This window comes from Passer domesticus, chromosome Z, assembly GCF_036417665.1.
Source record: "Passer domesticus isolate bPasDom1 chromosome Z, bPasDom1.hap1, whole genome shotgun sequence".
In the NCBI taxonomy this organism is placed as follows: domain Eukaryota; kingdom Metazoa; phylum Chordata; class Aves; order Passeriformes; family Passeridae; genus Passer; species Passer domesticus.
The window spans coordinates 1,244,713-1,263,301 of NC_087512.1; the positions used below are offsets into that span (position 1 = coordinate 1,244,713).

At 49.6% G+C, this 18,589-nt stretch overlaps 2 protein-coding genes, 1 long non-coding RNA gene and 2 other non-coding genes across 13 annotated transcripts; 4 read left to right on the forward strand and 1 right to left on the reverse strand.

Moving 5' to 3' along the window:
- The first annotated feature begins 4,223 nt into the window (after positions 1-4,223).
- RPL17 (ribosomal protein L17) lies at positions 4,224-9,097 on the forward strand. 3 transcript variants are annotated; one of them, XM_064404227.1, is made up of 7 exons: positions 4,224-4,287; positions 4,619-4,671; positions 4,766-4,806; positions 6,050-6,184; positions 7,103-7,201; positions 8,360-8,551; positions 9,006-9,097. In XM_064404227.1, the coding sequence occupies exons 2-7, from the start codon at positions 4,632-4,634 to the stop codon at positions 9,051-9,053; spliced, it is 555 nt and encodes a 184-aa protein (XP_064260297.1). In that variant the 5' UTR covers positions 4,224-4,287; positions 4,619-4,631; the 3' UTR covers positions 9,054-9,097. The 3 variants fall into 3 exon arrangements, with proteins under 3 accessions (XP_064260297.1, XP_064260298.1, XP_064260299.1); XM_064404228.1 differs by lacking the exon at positions 4,224-4,287 and adding an exon at positions 4,295-4,408; XM_064404229.1 differs by lacking the exon at positions 4,224-4,287 and adding an exon at positions 4,484-4,506.
- LOC135291552 (small nucleolar RNA SNORD58) lies at positions 4,473-4,541 on the forward strand. Its single transcript, XR_010354363.1, has one exon. It is a non-coding gene; the product is annotated as a small nucleolar RNA SNORD58 (small nucleolar RNA).
- On the forward strand, positions 8,613-8,680 carry LOC135291549 (small nucleolar RNA SNORD58). The gene has a single exon (XR_010354359.1). It is a non-coding gene; the product is annotated as a small nucleolar RNA SNORD58 (small nucleolar RNA).
- Positions 9,098-9,484: 387 nt separating the features above from the next.
- On the forward strand, positions 9,485-13,554 carry CZH18orf32 (chromosome Z C18orf32 homolog). 7 transcript variants are annotated; one of them, XM_064403982.1, is made up of 5 exons: positions 9,544-9,679; positions 9,939-10,018; positions 10,482-10,668; positions 11,890-12,120; positions 12,752-13,554. In XM_064403982.1, exons 4-5 carry the CDS (start codon positions 11,899-11,901, stop codon positions 12,824-12,826), a joined length of 297 nt encoding a protein of 98 aa, XP_064260052.1. In that variant the 5' UTR covers positions 9,544-9,679; positions 9,939-10,018; positions 10,482-10,668; positions 11,890-11,898; the 3' UTR covers positions 12,827-13,554. The 7 variants fall into 7 exon arrangements, with proteins under 7 accessions (XP_064260049.1, XP_064260053.1, XP_064260052.1 ...); XM_064403979.1 differs by lacking the exon at positions 10,482-10,668 and having other exon boundaries at positions 9,485-9,550; XM_064403983.1 differs by lacking the exon at positions 10,482-10,668 and having other exon boundaries at positions 9,527-9,550; positions 11,885-12,120.
- On the reverse strand, positions 13,349-18,536 carry LOC135290068 (uncharacterized). Its single transcript, XR_010352786.1, has 2 exons — positions 18,458-18,536; positions 13,349-16,992 (listed from the first exon to the last, which is right to left on the reverse strand). It is a non-coding gene; the product is annotated as an uncharacterized LOC135290068 (long non-coding RNA).
- Between the last annotated feature and the right edge of the window lie 53 nt (positions 18,537-18,589).

Here is an 18,589-nt window from a genome sequence, read left to right on the forward strand (position 1 = left end):
AGGAAATGCAGCCGGCTATCTGATGGTTGAAAATCCTCAGTGTTTGCAGCATTCAAGCTGGTTTCAATTTAAAATGTCTTTGTCTTCAAGATTTTCTGCTTAAACATTAGGACAAGGAACCATTTGTGTGTAATTTCATGAATGACAGTTTAATATCCCCATGTAACCCTTGGACTCCAAAAGCTGGGTCTCTAAAAGAAATGCCAAGATATCTACAAAAAGATTTGAGGAATTGGCTTCCATTCCTGTGCAAAGAGCAGGTCAGGCCCTCTCCTGCAGAAGAGCAGATACAGAGTGTGTTTTAGCGAGCCAGAGATAAGCTTGGTCAGTCAGCCCCAGTGTTTCTGTGTGCTACAGGGGTTTAGCACAGCCCCTCTGTTAGAAGTGACCACCCCAAGTGAGGCGTGTGCTGGAGCTGAGTGACAGGCTGGAAGGTGAGCAGGAAGGTGCCCTGGCTGGAAATTAACTCCGTGGTTTAGAGCTGCCACAAAGACATAACCCCAGACAGTGAAAACATAACTCCAGCCAGTCTTGGAGCTTGCCTGTCCCTCTGGTCAGGAGGGATGATGACTGTCAGGGACATTGGCTAATTGTCACTTTTGGCTCCCAATAGCACTGATAAGGATGCTTGCTTACTCACAACTAAAGACACAAAAGGACTTAAGTGAGGCAACACTCCAACACCTGAACACTCCCCACTGCCTGCTGGGCCTTTCCAAGGCAAGATAAGGGATACAGCCCCAATCCAGCCTCAGGAGCACAGCCAGAGGAGAGAATCATGGCATCAATGAATGGTTTGGGTTGGAAGGGACTAAAAGTTCATCCAGCTTCACCCCTGCTATGGGCAGGGACACCTTCAACTGTCCCAGGCTGCTCCAAGCCCCATCCAGCCTGGCCTTGGACACTGCCAGTGTTGGGGAAGACAACCTGTGCTTCTCTGGGAAACCTGGCCCAGGGCCTCCCAAGCCTCACAGCCAAGAATTCCTTCCCTCTGGGTGGTGGAAGCCATTCCCTGTGTCCTGTCCCTGCAGCCCTTGTCCCTCTCCAGCTCTCCTGGAGCCCCTTTAGATGGCTTTGCTTGGCGCCTTCTCTTGTGCAGGTGTGCACCTCCAGCTCTCCCAGCCTGGCTCCAGAGCAGAGCAGAGGGCAGAAGCCTCTGCTGCCACTGTGATCCACTCTTCACAGGAGGATATTCCCAGCAGGAGCTCCCAGAGCACAAGGCAGAGGCTCTGCTGGGGTCCAGGCACAGCTGGGTGCTTGTTGTCCATACCTGCTGGGACAGAAATGTCTCCCTTGGTGTGCACAGCACAGGCACTGGGGCTGGGCACTACAGACAGGGGGGCAAGAGAGGCTGAGGGAGCAGCACAGGCTGAGGGAAAGTCCTGTGGATTTGTGGATTTGAGGTTCCAGTACAATTAGCAGGCAGTTGCTTCTGATGCAGTAGTTTTCAATAACAGTTTTGGACTTAGCTGCCTGAATTTTCTGCTTAGGACCTGAAAGTTCTCTTGGAGCTAGCTCATATAACCCAAATATCCCAGGCAGGTGGTGCAGTGGGGGAAAAATGCGGTGAAATCCCAACTAGGGCACAAACTCAGCTGCCTCAGCCCTGATCCCAGCACCAGGAATGTGCTAGGCTGCCCATGAGAGCTCTTGCCAAGCTCCCAGCAAAGCTGAAAACATGCATCTCAGGGAATGGTCACAGCCCCAAGGCTGCCAGAGCTCCAGGAGCATTTGGACAATGCTCTCAGGGATGCACAAGCTGGGTTTTTTGGGGTGTCTGTGCAGGGCCAGCAGTTGGACTCCATGACCCTGGTGAGCCTTTTCCAGCTCGGGATATTCCATGATTCTGTGCTAACCTTCCACCACTGCAAACCCTTAGAAGCTGAGCAAAACAGTTCCACCTGCAGGGAAACAGAAAATGTATTTATTTTGGGCTTGATTGATGAACACAGGTGATAATCCCCATCGTGTGTCAAGTACTTGTGTTTTTCACACCTCTCCTCTGGCTTTCCTTGAACATCTCCTTGCTTTTGGCACTGCTGCCAAGAAACAGCTGTGAGCAAAGGTGCTTCCCACGTAAAGACCAGCAGAAAACAGAGGAAGGTGTGGAGGGAAGGATGAAGAAGAGAGTTGCATTCAGGTGTGTTCGGAGAGGGGATTCCCACAGTATGGAGAGTAAGGCTGTGGGAGTGTTTGAGGATCTCAGCTTTAGCCAGTTTTAATTTATTATACCTGAAAACTAATACTGTTCCCCACAGAAGCTGCCTCTGGATCCCTGGAAGTGTCCAAAGCCAGGCGGGATGGGGCTTGGAGCTCCCTGGGACGGTGGAAGGTGTCCCTGCCCATGGCAGGGGTGGGATGAGATGATCTCTAAGGTTCCTTCCAAACCATTCTGTGATTCTACAATAAAGAGAAGAAATAATATCTGCCCACACCCCAGCATGTTTCAGGCTTTGAGATCAGTGCTCGAAAGCTGCTTGGAGACTTTGCAGAGAGCTTCTCCAAAACCAAAGAAAAAGGCACATTTTAAGGCAGGTAAATGGAGACTGGCAGTAACAACTAGAGCTCTTACTGTTTTTAACCCAGTAGATATTTGTGATATCTATATTTTCCTCAAATATTTTCCTCTTCCCATCTGGGAAAAATCCTAGCTGCAGAGCTTTGGGGCTTTTCAGCCCTAAACAAGAGATCCAAAACCAGCCTCCTGATTATAGGATTTAGATGGGCAGCAAGTTCTTCTTCTGCTTATTTCTAAACTCAGAGTTAAACCCAGACTCTCATGCTGGGGAGGTGCCTGCACACCAGATTACTGCCATCTCAGGAATACGTCTCTTCTTTTTTTTCCTCCACTTTGTCATTTTTTTCTCAATGAGACTTTCATCGCACCACTTTCAGGAAACATTTTGCTTTTATTGAGCTGCTACCCAAGCAATTCCAGTCACAAATGCTGCCTCAAATAGGAAGGAGAAATCTTTTATTTGAATGAGTCAGTCTGTGATTATTTTATGATGGTGCAGTAAATACCAGCTGAGGTTTACAAATATGAATTTGAATGAATCTCTTCGTTCTGGTCTCCGGGACACCGCTGTGAGCAATGTGCTGCTTTATTCCCATCCTGAGCTGCCACCTAATGGTGAACACGGTGGCGGCTGCTGGGATGAGAGTTAGACCCGGTTACCTTAAAGGCCTTTTCCACACGTAACAACTCTGTGCTCTCAGGTGGGGGACAGGTTCTGCTTCCTGAGAACAAGGACAGGACAAGAGGAAACGGCCTCAGGTTATGCCAGGGGAGGTTCAGGTTGAATTTCTTCATGGAAAGGACTTGGAAGGGGTTGCCCAGGGAGGTGTTTGAGTCCCCATCCCTGGAGGTGTCCAAGGAACGCTTGGATGTGGCACTGAGAGCTCTGGGCTGGTGACACGGTGGGGATCGGGCACAGCTGGGACTCGAGGATCTCAGAAGTCTTTTCCAGCCTGAATGATCCTGACTGAGTGGGAAAGTACCCACAGGGACCATGGGGTCCAGACCCCCAGCAACGCCACCCTGGCATCCCTGGCAGGGTGTCCAGAGGCTCCTGGAGCTCTGGCAGCCTCAGGGCTGTGCCCATTCCCTGGGGAGCCTGGGCAGGGCCAGCACCCTCTGGGGAAGAGCCTTGCCCTGATATCCACCCTAAACCTCCCTGGCACAGCTCCAGCCATGCCCTGGGTGCTGCCAGTGGTCACCAGAAAGAAGAGATCAGTGCCTGACCTTCCTCTTCCCTCACGGGGAAGTTTTAACTGCGATAAATCTCCCTCCAACTCAGCAGACCAGGTGCCTCAGCCGCCGCTCTTACAGCTTCCCCTCAAGGCCCTTCACCACTTCTATAGCCATCCTTTTGGCACTAACAGCTTAATATCTTTCTTATACCGCAGTGACCAACACTGCTCACAGCGTTCAAGGTGACCAGCGCGGGGCAATCCCCTCCCTCAGCCGGGCGGTGCCGCCGTGCCAGATGCACGCTGATTTCCTCACTAAAACCACCTGCACCGTGAGCTGAGGGTGCATGCCGCGGTGCGTTTCCCCACGGCAGCGTGAACACCGCGATGTCTTTCCCCGCAGCGGGTTTTATTCACAAGCTCAGCGAGGGACCCGCTGCGCGCTCCCACCGCCCTCACGGCGAGACCCGCCGCCATCTTGGGGGCGGAGCGCCCGGCCCCGGGACCGCCCCCCCGGCGGAAATCTCGCGAGACGCGCGCGCGCGCTGTCGGCGCGCCCCGCCCTTCCTCTTCCTCTGCGGCCGCCGCCCCGAGGTGAGGAGCCATGGTCGGGCCGCTCCCCGCCATCCGCCGCCATCCGCCCCCATCCCGCCCCATCCCCGCCGGCACCGGCGTCCCGGACACCGGGATCGCTGCGACATGCCCCGCGCCCGCGGTATTCCCCGGGATGGCGCACGGGGTTGAGGGGGGCAAGGGGCAGGCCTGAGGAGAACCCACGGCTGCGATGATGACTTTCTTAGGACACCTTTGGATGTAACTGTGAAAAGAACGCGTAATTTCTGAGCAGCTGCGGCGGTAAGGGGGGTATTCCAGGTCCTGCGTGCCAGTGTTGGAAGTTTAATGTGTTTTAATTGGTGTTTTTCAGCTGAGATCTCAAGATGGTGCGCTACTCCCTGGACCCGGAGAACCCCACGAAATGTGAGTTGCTGCTTGAGGAGGGTTCGTGTGGGATTTCCCGGGAGCCATTGAGGTTTTGTTTCTAAAACTTGTTTTTTTTTTTTCTCCCTCGCAGCATGCAAGTCACGGGGATCTAACCTGCGTGTGCATTTCAAGGTACGGAGCGCGTGATGAGCAGGAATTGCAAATTAATTTTCTGTTTTAGGTGGTTTTTGTTAGTTTCTCTTGTTACTTTTTAAAAGAAGCGCGGACTGGCTGGGGTTGAGAGGGATTGTGAGGATAATCTCTTTCCACCCTCTGCCGTGGTTAGGGGCTAAGCTCCCGTCCAACGTGGCCCTGGAAACTTCCGGGGATCCAGGGGCAGCTGCAGCTCCTCTGGGCACCCTGTGCCAGGGCCTCCTCGCCCTCACAGCCAGGAATTTATTCCCAGTACATTTCTTCCCTCTTTTTAGGGAAGTGGTTTTTTTCTCTTTAATCACCAAAGCTCCTTGTAATGGTCTCCATCCACAAAAAAATTAAAAACTGTCCTTGTCTGATTCAAATAACAAAATACAGCAGCAAAACAGTTGGATTAAATTTATCAGACACTGGGCTGTTGTTTGGTGTGGAATTTCTCCAGTTTCTCCTGCTCTTTTTGAGCGTGCAGTGTTTGGCACAGCGACCTCAGTTCCTCTGGAAAGGCTTAGGTGCAGAGAACAATTCAGAAATGTTATTTAATCATGAAACCAGAACTCAGCAGATTATTTTCTGCTTAGTGTAATACAAAGCTTTCACTCTGGTTTTCTTCTTCTTTTTTTTTTATTTTGAACAGGTAGGATTATAGTTAGAGCTGGCTTACACAATTAGTAAATACCCTGTAGAACACTGATATTTTTCTTTAGTTTTTGTTTCTGAGACTTTCATTCTCTTACGATTCTTTTGGAGGAAACAACGTTGTTAGCAATTGTTACAGTGTTTCTGTAACATCAGTTTTTCTGTTTCATCAGTTCCTGCGAGGTGCTGTATTTGAGATTTTAGGAAGAATTTATCCATCTGGGTCTTGCCTTTTTAGATCAGTGGCCACAGAAAAGCTATGAAATATATAAGTACTTAAACCACAGTTTTATTAAGAGTTGCAAATTTCTTTGTTGGAAATTTGGCCACGGAGTTGAAAAAAAAAAAAGAGAGAAAAATGTGCCAGAGACACAAATTCAGTAGTGGCAGCATACCAAGGGTTGGAAAAGTGATAACAAAGAAAAAGAGTGTTAATTATTGTTCATTCTTAGACTTGGGTATTCTTCAGTAAGTGCGTCCTTTGTAGCCAAAGGAATTGTACCCGGGGAGCCCAGAGGGGTGGCTGGGCTGGTGCTGTCCCTGGGAAGGGTTTGTTCAGGGGATTTTTGTGTGCCCCGTGTCACAGAACACCCGAGAGACGGCGCAGGCCATCAAGGGCATGCACATCCGCAAGGCCACCAAGTACCTGAAGGATGTCACCCTCAAGAAGCAGTGTGTCCCCTTCCGGCGCTACAACGGCGGCGTGGGCAGGTGCGCCCAGGTGAGCCCCTGGGAAGCACAGGGAGCCTTTGGCTGTGGGTGCCGAGGGCAAAAAGGTGATGCAGAGGTGGTGTGGGTGTCATTGCTGGGGGTGAACTTGCATCAAAACACAGGATCACAAAGCGGTTTGGGTTGGAAAGGGACCCCAGAGCTCATCTCACTCCAGTCCTCTGCCGTGGGCAGGGACATCTTCCACCAGACCAGGCTGCTCAAGAGGGGCTGTTAATTCCAGGAGATGCTTCTGTGTGGAGTGTCTGCTTCTAGTCAGCAGCATCAAGTCAGGGGATTAAATTTTGTGGGGTTTGGTGTACAGCAGAATAGAATATACCATAATCCATAAGATACGGGGTCCTCAGCACAGAAAGGACGTGGAGCTGCTGCAGCCAGTGCAGAGGAGGCACGGAGATGCTGCCAGGGCTGGAGCCCCTCTGCTCTGGAGCCAGCCTGGCACAGCTGGGGCTGCTCCCCTGCACAAGAGAAGGCTGCAGGGACACCTGAGAGCCCCTGCCAGGGCCTGCAGGGGCTCCAGGAGAGCTGCCCAGGCACTGGGGACAAGGCCTGCAGGGACAGCACACAGGCCATGGCTGCACTGCCACAGGGCAGGCACACATTTTGGGATGTTGGGCAGGAATTGGTGGCTGGGAGGGTGGGCAGGCCCTGGCCCAGGGTGCCCAGAGCAGCTGTGGCTGCCCCTGGATCCCTGGCAGTGCCCAAGGCCAGGCTGGATGGGGCTTGGAGCAGCCTGGGACAGTGGAAAGTGTCCCTGCCATGGCAGGGGTGGCACTAGATAAAGTTTAGGTTGTCCTCCAGCCCAAACCATTCTGTGACAAAGGCAAAGTAACAAGTTACACCGGTGTGTAGAGGGTAACTGGAATAGAGCAGGCCAGAAGCAGGACTCCCACTGTTTCCCTCATTCCAGGCCAAGCAGTGGGGCTGGACGCAGGGCCGCTGGCCCAAGAAGAGCGCAGAGTTCTTGCTGCACATGCTGAAGAATGCAGAGAGCAACGCTGAGCTCAAGGTGGGTGTTGCTGAGCACAAAGCAGTGGTGTCATGCTCTCTGTCAGCACTCCTCCCTGGGTATAATTTTCACACAAAAAGGCAGTTGAGATACCTCAAAATCTGTGAAATCAAAATCTGCAGACTCTTGGTCAGACCTGGTCTTTGTTACAGTGCTGAATTTGGTGGCTTTGTTGGCAGTGTTTGAGTAATAGGTGGCACCTTTGAGTAACCATGAAATAACCACAATGAGCCATCAGCACAATTGTAAATTATTTGTGATGTGTGGGGGTGATCTTGGTCATTTTAAATGACGCTTGCTTTGGCAAGTCCTCATCTCCAAGAGAGTGCCAAGCTCAGCTGTTCTGTTGTCAGATCCTTAGAAAACCCTGAGCTCCATGGCACCACCAGGCCTGGCTGTGTCAGTGTGAATCCTTGGAAAATGCTCAGCTCCATAGCACAACCAAGCTTGGCTGTGCCAGTGCTGAATCCTTGGAAAACCCTGAGCTCCGTGGCACCACCAGGCCTGGCTGTGTCAGTGGTGAATCCTTGGAAAACCCTGAGCTCCTTAGCAGCACCAAGCCTGGCTGTCTCAGTGGTGAATCCTTGGAAAATGCTCAGCTCCATGGCACCACCAAGCTCAGGTGTTCTATTGTCAGATCCTTGGAAAACCCTGAGCTCCATGGCACCACCAGGCCTGGCTGTGTCAGTGCTGAATCCTTGGAAAATGCTCAGCTCCATGGCACCACCAGGCTTGGCTGTGCCCGTGGTGAATCCTTGGAAAACCCTGAGCTCCGTGGCACCACCAAGCCTGGCTGTGTCAATGTGAATCCTTGGAAAAGCCTGGCTGTGTCAGTGCTGAATCCTTGGAAAGCCCTGAGCTCCATGGCACCACCAGGCCTGGCTGTGCCTGTGGTGAATCCTTGGAAAGCCCTGAGCTCCATGGCACCACCAGGCCTGGCTGTGCCCGTGGTGAATCCTTGGAAAACCCTGAGCTCCATGGCACCACCAAGCCTGGCTGTGTCAGTGCTGAATCCTTGGAAAACCCTGAGCTCCATGGCACCACCAAGCCTGGTTGTTGTACTCACCAGCAGCAGTGTCTGGGGCAATCTCTCACTTTCTTGCTGCGGAAGTGAATTATTTGGAGGTGGAGGTGTCTGACGGGTTTCCTCCTTGGCAGGGTCTCGACGTGGACTCCCTGGTGATCGAGCACATCCAGGTGAACAAGGCTCCCAAGATGCGCCGGCGCACGTACCGGGCCCACGGCAGGATCAACCCCTACATGAGCTCCCCGTGCCACATCGAGATGATCCTCACCGAGAAGGAGCAGATCGTGCCCAAGCCAGAGGAGGAAGTTGCCCAGAAGAAAAAGGTACCTGGTGTCATGTGCTCTGTCCCTGTAACACTCCCCAAGGCTCTGGCAGAGAGAGGGGTTGCTGTGATGACTCTCTTAGGACACCTTTGGAATGCCCATGAAAAAAATTAGTTATTTCTGAGCAACCCCGTTTTTAAATTTTCAGCACAAGTATTAAGCACTTAAAAGCCCTGGAAACCATTTTTAAATTGCACAGAGCATTGGTTCTTTCCCCCCTCAAAACAGCTGCAGCATTCCCAGACATTCCCTGGGTTTGAACAATAAAATAAGTTGAATTTAGACCCTGCAAGCAATGTAGTGCTTGTAGGGATTATTGTTTATGTGTAGGTGAAGTGAGTATCATTTTGAGTAAATTCCTAACAGTTTGTACCTTATGTAAAAGATAACTTTGGGATGTTTCGGGAAGTCTCATTTCACTGTTTCCTTTTTTTTTTGTGTGTTTGCTTCCCAGATCTCCCAGAAGAAGCTGAAGAAACAAAAGCTAATGGCTCGGGAATAAATCTGCATGGACAGATGTATATAAATAAAATTTTAAAGTCTGGACTGATTGTGATTGTGTTGTTCTGTCCTGGCGCTGCGGGACAGGGGCAGTGAATGTGACAGAATCATGGAGTGGTTTGGCTGGGAGGGGACCTCAAAGCCCATCCAGTGCCACCCCTGCCATGGGCAGGGGCACCTTCCACTGTCCCAGGCTGCTCCCAGCCCCATCCAGCCTGGCCTTGGGCACTGCCAGGGATCCAGGGGCAGCCACAGCTGCTCTGGCCACCCTGGGCCAGGGCCTGCCCACCCTCCCAGCCACCAATTCCTGCCCGATATCGGCCCTCCAGGCCGGGCCATCCCACAATTCCCTCCCGCTCCCAAATCCGGGAATATCGGGAATCATTCCCGTCCGCGCGGGTGGGGCGGGGCCTGGCGTGCCACGTGACGCGCGCTGCCGCCTGCCATTGGCCGGAAGCGCCGCCCCGGAAGCGCGGGCCCGTTCCGGTGCGGGCGCCGGTGAGTGCGGAGCGCCGGGAGCGCCGGGAGCCGGGAACGATCCCTGCCCCTCATCCCGCCTCGCCCTGCCCTCCGCCCCGCTCCGCACGGCCACGCCTGCCTGGCCACGCCGGTAGCCGGGGCCTCACGGTCTGCACCGGCCCAAAGCGGCCCCGGAGGGCGGGACGGCAGCGCCGGACATGGGGCAGCCGGACATGAGGCGGCCTCCTGTTTTCCCCCTTATGGGGAACGGGGAAAACGCGGCGGGTTTGCCCTTGTGGCGTTTGGCGGGGGCTGGGAACAACGCCGTGCCGTGCCGTGCTTTGCCCGTCGGCCGGGGCTCCCCGAAACCCCAGCCCGGGCACTCCTCACGCCCGTCTCCTCCTCTTCTCTTTGTTTCCCTCGCCAGGCAGCATCACCGGGCCACCGGCGGGGCCGGGCAGGACGGAGCTCCGCTGACCCCCGGGACCGCCGGTGCAGCGGGCGCAGGTACCGATGGTTTTTGGGCAGAATCGAGACACGGGGACGGCACAACACGTGCTGATTGCCAGGGACAGCACACAGGCCATGGCTGCACTGCCAGAGGGCAGGCACAGATTTTGGGATGTTGGGCAGGAATTGGTGGATGGGAGGGTGGGCAGGCCCTGGCCCAGGGTGCCCAGAGCAGCTGTGGCTGCCCCTGCATCCCTGGCAGTGCCCAAGGATGGAGCTTGGAGCAGCCTGGGACAGTGGAAAGTGTCCCTGCCCATGGCAGGGAATAGAAGGAAATTATTTTGAGGCTCTCTCCTGACCCAAATAATTGCATAATTCTGTAATGATTCTGTAGCCTGAGGTGTTCCCTCCAGCCACGTTCTTCAGCTGCTGGATGAATGCACATTTTGCTGGAAACTTAACATTTAGGAAGTTCTGGTGGAGACAGTATCTAAAATATATTTCTTTAATACATTTAAAGGGTTACGTCATTTGTGTTGCTCAATGTCACATTCCTCTCAGACTCCAGAGAGTGGATTTAAACTGTATTTGAAGCAGCCAGAACAGAACCTGGTAGCAGTCAACTGGAAATTGATATTCTGCTTTTCCACAGGGCTAGGAGTCTTCAGGATAGCATAAAATAAAAAGCAAAACTGGTCCCTGGCGAGGTGTGCACATCTGCCTCTTCATCCTCCACCTTGGAAAGCTTTTATTTTGCTTCTTGGTGTGAGAATTGAGATGTCAGCAGCCTAGAGAGGGGGACTGTGAAGGGCAGAGTTGTGTGGCAGCAGAGTGTGTCTAATATATTGCTGTCAGCACTGGCAGGGACAGGTCCAGCCCTGATTAACTGCTTCCTCTCCCAGCTGGACCTCTCTGCCTCCTTGCTTTGCTTTTCTGCCTTGTTTTTTTTTGGGGGGGTTTTTTTGGTTTTTTTTTGTTTTTTTTTTTTTTGGTTGTTGTTGTTGTTTTGGGTTTTTTTGGTTTGGTTTGGTTTGGGTTTTTTTTGTTGTTTTTTTTTTTTTGTTTGTTTTTGTTGGTTTTTTTTTTGTGGTGGTGGTGTTTTTTTTTGTTTGTTTGTTTTGTTTTGTGGGGTTTTTTGGTTTGGTTTGGTTTGGGGTTTTTGTGGTTTTTTGTGGGTTTTTTTTTTTGTGTTTTGGGGTTTTTTTGGGTTTTGGGGTTTTTTTTGGGTTTTTTTTTGGGTTTTTTTGTTTTTTTTAGCATAGACTCCAGGATGCAAATTTTGAAGACTTGTGGGTTTTCAGAGAGAGGGCATGGTTCATTTTCTAACAGTTAATTGTATTGGGTTGGTGTGGGATCAAGTGAGGGCAGCAGGAAGAAAGTAACCCATATGCTAATTCTCTCAAATCCTAATTGGAATTTTTTCTCCTTTCCCACTATCCTGCCCTTCAGTGGTAGCAGCCCATTGGATGGATTGGCTGTCTGCTGTTTTAGTTTCTCCTTAAATAAAAATGGATTGAGCAAAACAAACCCTTTGGACTCATAGTGGGAACTGGGCTAATACTGGCAGCTTGCTGCTTAAACTGTTTTTGTGTGGCTTAAGCAAAAACTCTTATTTCCTGAACTTGTTTTCCTTAGTTGCATCTGTAGGATTGATGAATTAATAGCAAATTGGCTATTAATTCATCAATGCTATAGATGCAACTAAGGAAATTTTTAAATTGCAAGAATGTCCCTTTGTTTATAACATGGGAGCACACAGTATTTCTGAAACCTTAGCAGCTACTTTATAATTAAAGAATAGTCTACGTTTGAACATGAAATATGTTTTTTATTTACTGTGTAGATACTGTTTTGTCAGCTGGTGGCATACAAACGCTGCTACCTTAACCTGCTTTTTCCCCCCCCCCACCATCTGTGTCCCAGCACAGGAGGCAGCCATGGTGTGCATTCCCTGCATCGTGATCCCTGTTCTGCTCTGGGTCTACAAGAAGTTTGTGGAGCCCTACATCTACCCCATGATTGCCCCCTTCATCAAGCGCTTCTGGCCCAAGAGGGCCGTGCAGGAGCCACCAGGCACCAAGCAGGGGCCAGGAGGCAGCACTGGGGACCCTCGGGGACCTGCCAGGGGAGGCCAGGAGGATGGATCTGCAAGCCTTGAAGTAAGATCAATTCACCCAGCTGAGCTCCGGGATGAGCCACCCAGTGGTGGCTCGGGAGGGTGAAGGGCTGGGTGTGTTTGCAGATATTTTGGTGGCTGCTTTCTTAGAAACAACAATTATCACTACTATGCCAGCTAGGAATTGGTGCTTCAAGACATAGTTAGTATAATAGCTGCTTCTTCTAGTCTTGGAGGAAGAGGAATTGTGCCCGTATCCTGAAACAGCTTAATTAATTGTTATTTTTTTAAAACTGGCTGTTCTTTCAGAGGGGAAAAAAGTCACAACAGATGCATGAAGCGGAAATTAAAAACAGCCCCTCTCTTCAGCCAGCTCTGCCACTTGTTACGGGGGAGGATGCTCAGTGCATATAAATTATGCTTTTATTATTTATCTTCTATCACAATGCAAAGACTTGTAAATGTTGCCGCTGCCCTCATTCTTCTCTTCCCCCTGAAGCAGTAATTATTTGTAAATCTACACAAACACCACCACTTTTGGTTCTTGCCCCATATTTCTTCAAAGATCTTTACTGGCCTTGCTTCTAAGAGCCATTTTTGTCACCAGCTGTTCCTGCTTTAGATGTGAAGTTCTAATTTGACATCTCATTGATGACACTGTTTTTTATTTGCAGTTGGAAAGCAATGGCATTGCAAATGGAAGTGCTGCAAAGAGATCCACTGCAGTATATGACAAGAAAACGGCTTGAAGGAGTTCATTCCTAAGGATTTTAATCCCTCATGTCCATTATGAACTGCTGATATTCCTCTCAATTTGAGACTTTTCTTCTCTGCACATTTTAGCTGAATAAAAAACTTAATTGCTTGCAGGATAGTCTCTTTTGCCACTAAAATGGCAGCTGGCGCATTGTTTATTTAAAATATTTGAAAGCTGATATTCTTGTATTTTTCTTGCTGGAACTACTTTTCATCTGTCATCTGTTTGGTGTGATTAGAGTTTAGGTTAAATAATGTAAGAATAAATTGTCTGTGGAAGGTAAATGTACCTTAGCATCTTGATGTCACTAAGTGCTAGTGCAGTACTTGAGGCTTTCACCTTAAAGGCTTTATCTGTTCTTGATGAAGAACTGTTTACTGCATTGTGACAAAAAAAAGCTCATAATTTATCTATGAAGAGTTTAGATTTTTTCATGTCAAGTCTATGGGTGAGCTAGAGCAGTTGTGCTACATACAAAATTTATTTAGCTTACTAAAAGCAGAAAATCTTGATGTGATACTTCCCTTAATTATTTTTCTTGAAATATTATGCCTTTTTTTTTTTCCTGAGGCATGATGCAAGAGGCATGTTGCTTTATGTTCTGTTGTAGTGATTTATAATGGCACAGTTTTGGCTTTAAAAAAAAAACCCAGCATCCAACTAAAACCTCTTGCTTGTGGAATTTTCATTATAATAAACTGAGATTTTACTTAAAAATAAGTCGCTTCTTGCAATTATTACACAGAATTCCTAGTGTTCAGTGTATAAACAGTCCCAGTGTAACAAAACCTGTGAAAACCTGGAGACAGGCCCCAGGCAGAAGGAGGTTCTAAAATAACTGAGTTGATGATAAAGTGAACTGGGCAAACTTTGCTTCTTCCTGGGCAGATGGATTCTGCTGCTGACTTACATCCCAACTGTGAAGGGTTTTAGGTGTCCCTGTGCTTAGTAAGGAATAAAAGTGGTAATTCCTGCTTTTTCCTGTCTGCCAAACCAGAGAGCTTGAAAAAGATTCAAAACAAAACCATTCCAGCAGTTTTGGATTGTTCTTTATGATTGAATTTCCCTAAAATCCTCCCTCAGGCAGGCCTAAAAATGCACTATGCAGTCCCTGAACTGTCACAGTGGTCCCGTGTTATTCTTGTGGCTCTTAGCAGTTAATTAATGACTGGTATCTGATTTTGCCTGGTGTCCCTGGTGAGGTGCCTCATTTCCTGCCAGTTTGGTCAGTCCTGGTGTGGATTGATCTGCAGCATGCGCAGGTGTGCCCCTGCAGCCACAGCCATGGCTTTGCAGTGAGCCCAGGCACAGACAGCTCCCTGTCAGACCTTGATTAATGCTCTTTGCTCTTCCTTAAGGAGCTAACTCTGTTGGGACCTGAGTCTGGAATTGCTGTTTAATGAGCTCTTGCCTACTGGATCAGTGTATTGCAGCTTCCTCCTAGATCAGTGAATCCCAGATCTTTAGGTTGGAAAAGACCACCAAGTGCAGCTGTGACTGATCCCCAACTTGTCACCAGCCAGAGCACTGAGTGCCATGCCCAATCATTCCTTGGATACCTCCAGGGATGGGAACTCTTAAAACCTCTCTGGGCAGACCCTTCCAATTCCTGAGCACCCTTTCTATGGGGAAATTCCTGCTGATGTCCAAGCTGAGCCTCCCCTGGCCCAGCCTGAGGCCGTTCCCTCTCCTCCTGTCCCTGTTCCCTGGAGCACAGCCCGACCCCCCGGCTGTCTCCTCCTGGCAGGAGCTGTGCAGAGCCACAAGGTCCCCCCTGAGCCTCCTTTTCTCCAGGCTCAGCCCCTTCCCAGCTCCCTCAGCCTCTCCTGGGGCTCCAGCCCCTTCCCAGCCCCGTTCCCTGCCCTGGACACGCTCCAGCCCCTCAGTGTCTCTCTTGTCCTGAGGGCCCAGAGCTGTCCCAGCACTGGAGGTGCCTCAGCAGGGCCAGCCCAATCTGCAGCTCTTCAGCGAAACAAGAATACGTGTTCTGTCATCCTGAGTGCTGCTGAAGAGATGGTCCCTTCCATGCTGTTTTAATATGCTGGGCATTTCATAAACAGGCCATAGTTTTAGAGTATATCCACCTCTAAACAGCTGGGAACACAATAAAAAGTAGAGTAAGAACTGTACTGGGGCTCCTTTAATTTGGTAATGCATTCAGTCAATTTATGAAGTCTGTGTAATTCATTTTTTTTAGTTATTTAGGATATTATTACAGAAGAAAATGCATTGAACAATAACACAAAAACCAAAGTGTATAGTAAATTATGCTGCAGGCTGCACCAGGCTTCCAGCTGTGTGCCAGCACCATATTTAAACACCAGGCCTTATGAAAAATCTGCAAAAATGAAAACATGCAGATAATGCAAGTAAGATTACACATTTATGGTCTCTGGAATCGTGTTCCACTGGTTTTATTAGCTGCAGTTAAACCCTAAAGGGAGAAATCTACATCACAAAACTTTCTGTATGAGGCACTTCACTGGAAGTCCTGTCAGGAGATTTGTGTTATAACTCTTCTGACTCTATTATTTTTCAAGAATAGGTCAATAATCCTGTTGTGTTGTGAATAGTTAAATAAAAATCGAGTGAAAGCAAAGGCCCAAGTCTGGGCCAGAGTGCATGAGATCATCTGCTGGGACGCAAAGGAGTGCACAAAGCCTTCTTTAAGAAAAACAAGCAGGCAGAAATTAAGGATATCCTCATGTGACGGAATAATATTGATCAAGTGAGTTGAATTTAACTGAGAAAATTCCCATGTGCTTGTCACTTGCCAAAAACAAGATTTACAAAAGGTTTTACCTGATGGTGGCATGTGGACATCTACCAAGTAGCAGCTTCATTTGCACTGAAGACTTTTAGAAAATTTCAGAGTTTGCATCTTTAGGGGACCAAAGTACTGCAAATCTGCTCCTAATTTCTTCAGCATTAAACCTGTCTGTATTATTTAAATACTATTGAGGAAATATCAACAAATCAATATTTAAAAAAACCCACATCATTCAAATCAACTAATTTCAAGTATTTTTTCTTAATGAGAAGTGATACCTTCTGTGTGTTGGTTTGCACGAATTGCTGGATGCCAAGAAGTTAGTTGAAAAACACATTTCAAAAAATGCAGGTGTATGCAAAAAAATTCTTAAATTAATTAATTTTATGTTGCTGATTATTTTGATGGTCTGATCCAGACAGGAAAGGAAATTCTGTCATGTTAAACTGCACATGATCAGCTGCTAAGGATGTCTAAACTGAAAATAAAGTTAAATTTTGGTCTAATGACAGTAATACATTATGCTGTTACTGCCCAGATGGAGCAATCAAGTTCCAGCTGAATTCTGGGAGCTGCTGAGGTTCAGTCCCCAGGGTAATTCCTTCATGATTTCTGTATGATGAAGAACATTATTGCTGAAAGAACAGTGGCTGCAGAGGTTGCAGGGGAAGGAAATGAAGAGAAATTTAATTTACACTCAGGTTAACTAAAATCTCCTTCAGTGAGAAATAACTGTTTCATTAAACTGCCTAAGACATGAGAGAAGGGATTATCCTTGTGCAGTTTTCTGATTGTTAGAGCAGTGCTTGCTGAACCAAATCATATTTTTGGTTGTAACAGGCTGCCATAATTCCTGTTTTCAGTGAACCTGGCTGCTGTAATTTAACTGAAAAGCTCTAGAAGGCCACGTTTGCCATGGTGATTCTTTTGCATTGGAAATTGTTTTGGATAATAGTGTTGTATCTTTATTTCATTGTTGTTTTAAAATCACTGAATGGTTTGGGTTGGATGGGGCCTTAAATCCCATTCTGTCACACCCTCTGCCATGGGCAGGGACACCTTCCACTATCCCTGGCTGCTCTGGGCCCTTCCAGCCTGGCCTGGGATGACAGTGAAACATAAATTGACACGTTGTGAATGGAAGTGTTTATAGGCATAGCCATGTTATGAACAAGTTTATGAGTTAATACAAGTTTATGAGTTAATACAAGTTTATAAGTTAACACAATTGGAGCTGTTAATATGAATTACAAAAAGTTAACTATGTTAATTAAATTGTTGTTAAATCTTAGACCTTTAAGTTACCCTTATTGTTAATCCCCTTACCTTACCAACACATTGTTGGGTACTGCCTCTGCTGCTCCCCAAAATGGTGCTGGGAAACATCCCTGGGAAATATGCAAATTAAGAAACACTCAAAAAGATCCAACAACAGACCCTAAAAAAGATGAACTAACCAAAGATTTAAGGAACTAAGTAAAGGGTCCTACTAGCAAAGTCCTCCTACCCCACCAACAAGGTTTCAGATGTCACCGTGACCTACTAGAACTGGCTCAGAATGAGGACTCTAGGTGATGAGCCAGAAATTGTTCTCCTAGGCATGGCTGTGAGGATGGAATTCCCAGTTCTTTTGCTGTGAAGCAAAGCTGTCCATCTCCTCCTGTGCATCACCAAAGGGAGCAGTGATGGTGTGCTTGACCCCTCGGGCCCCCACCCAGAGCTGCTCACTGAATAAAGGCCTTCAAAAGGCAGCAGGGCTCCCTGCCTCATTTTCTTCAGCAGTGCTTGTTTCTGGCACGGGGATTGCTCCACAGAACCTTTGCATTTTGGCAGAGGGTGTTTCCCAGCCGTGGTGCTGAGCTCAACGTGGCAGTGTTTGCCCAGGGTTACACCCAGTGCTGCTGTTTGCAGAGCTGCTCTTGGCACACACAGCCCAGGGACAGCCATGGGTGACAGCCCGGCCGGGGATTTGCTGTCACACACCGAGTGGAATGTGGGAATAAACTCAGGAGCCTTCTCTTGTGCAGGGGAGCAGCCCCAGCTGTGCCAGGCTGGCTCCAGAGCAGAGGGGCTCCAGCCCTGGCAGCATCTCTGTGCCTCCTCTGCACTGGGAAATGAGCCCTCTCCATGAGCCCACGGGTACCGTGAAACCTGCTGCTGATGGCACACGCCCCACTCTAGGGGTTATCCTTGGAGAAACGATGATTTAAAGCAGCACAAGGGCAGGACAGGGCCTGGTAAATCCTCCCACCCTCAGACATTCACTGTTGGTCCCATTTGCTGGGCTTACCTCATGTCCCACTGAAAATGTGGCAAGCAGAGTAGAGAATCAGAATGAATCCCAGAATAGTTTGGGCTGGAAGGGACCTTAAACCTCCTCCAGCCCCACCTCCTGCCAAGGGCAGGGACACCTCCCACTGTCCCAGGCTGCTCCCAGCCCTGTCCAGCCTGGCCTTGGGCACTGCCAGGGATCCAGGGGCAGCCACAGCTGCTCTGGGCACCCTGGGCCAGGGCCTGCCCGCCCTCCCAGCCACCAATTCCTGCCCAACATCCCAAAATGTGTGCCTGCCCTGTGGCAGTGCAGCCATGGCCTGTGTGCTGTCCCTGCAGGCCTTGTCCCCAGTGCCTGGGCAGCTCTCCTGGAGCCCCTGCAGGCCCTGGCAGGGGCTCTCAGGTGTCCCTGCAGCCTTCTCTTGTGCAGGGGAGCAGCCCCAGCTGTGCCAGGCTGGCTCCAGAGCAGAGGGGCTCCAGCCCTGGCAGCATCTCCGTGCCTCCTCTGCACTGGCTGCAGCAGCTCCACGTCCTTGTGCTGCTGGAGCCAGGGCTGGGGCAGCTCTGCAGGTGGGGTCTCACCTGAGCCCAGGGCACAGGGGCAGGATCCCCCTGCCCTGCTGCCCACGCTGGGATCAGCCCAGGCCGCGCGAGGTGTCATGGCCGCCTCGCCCCTCACGAACTACAACTCCCGTGGTGCCCCGCCAGCAGACC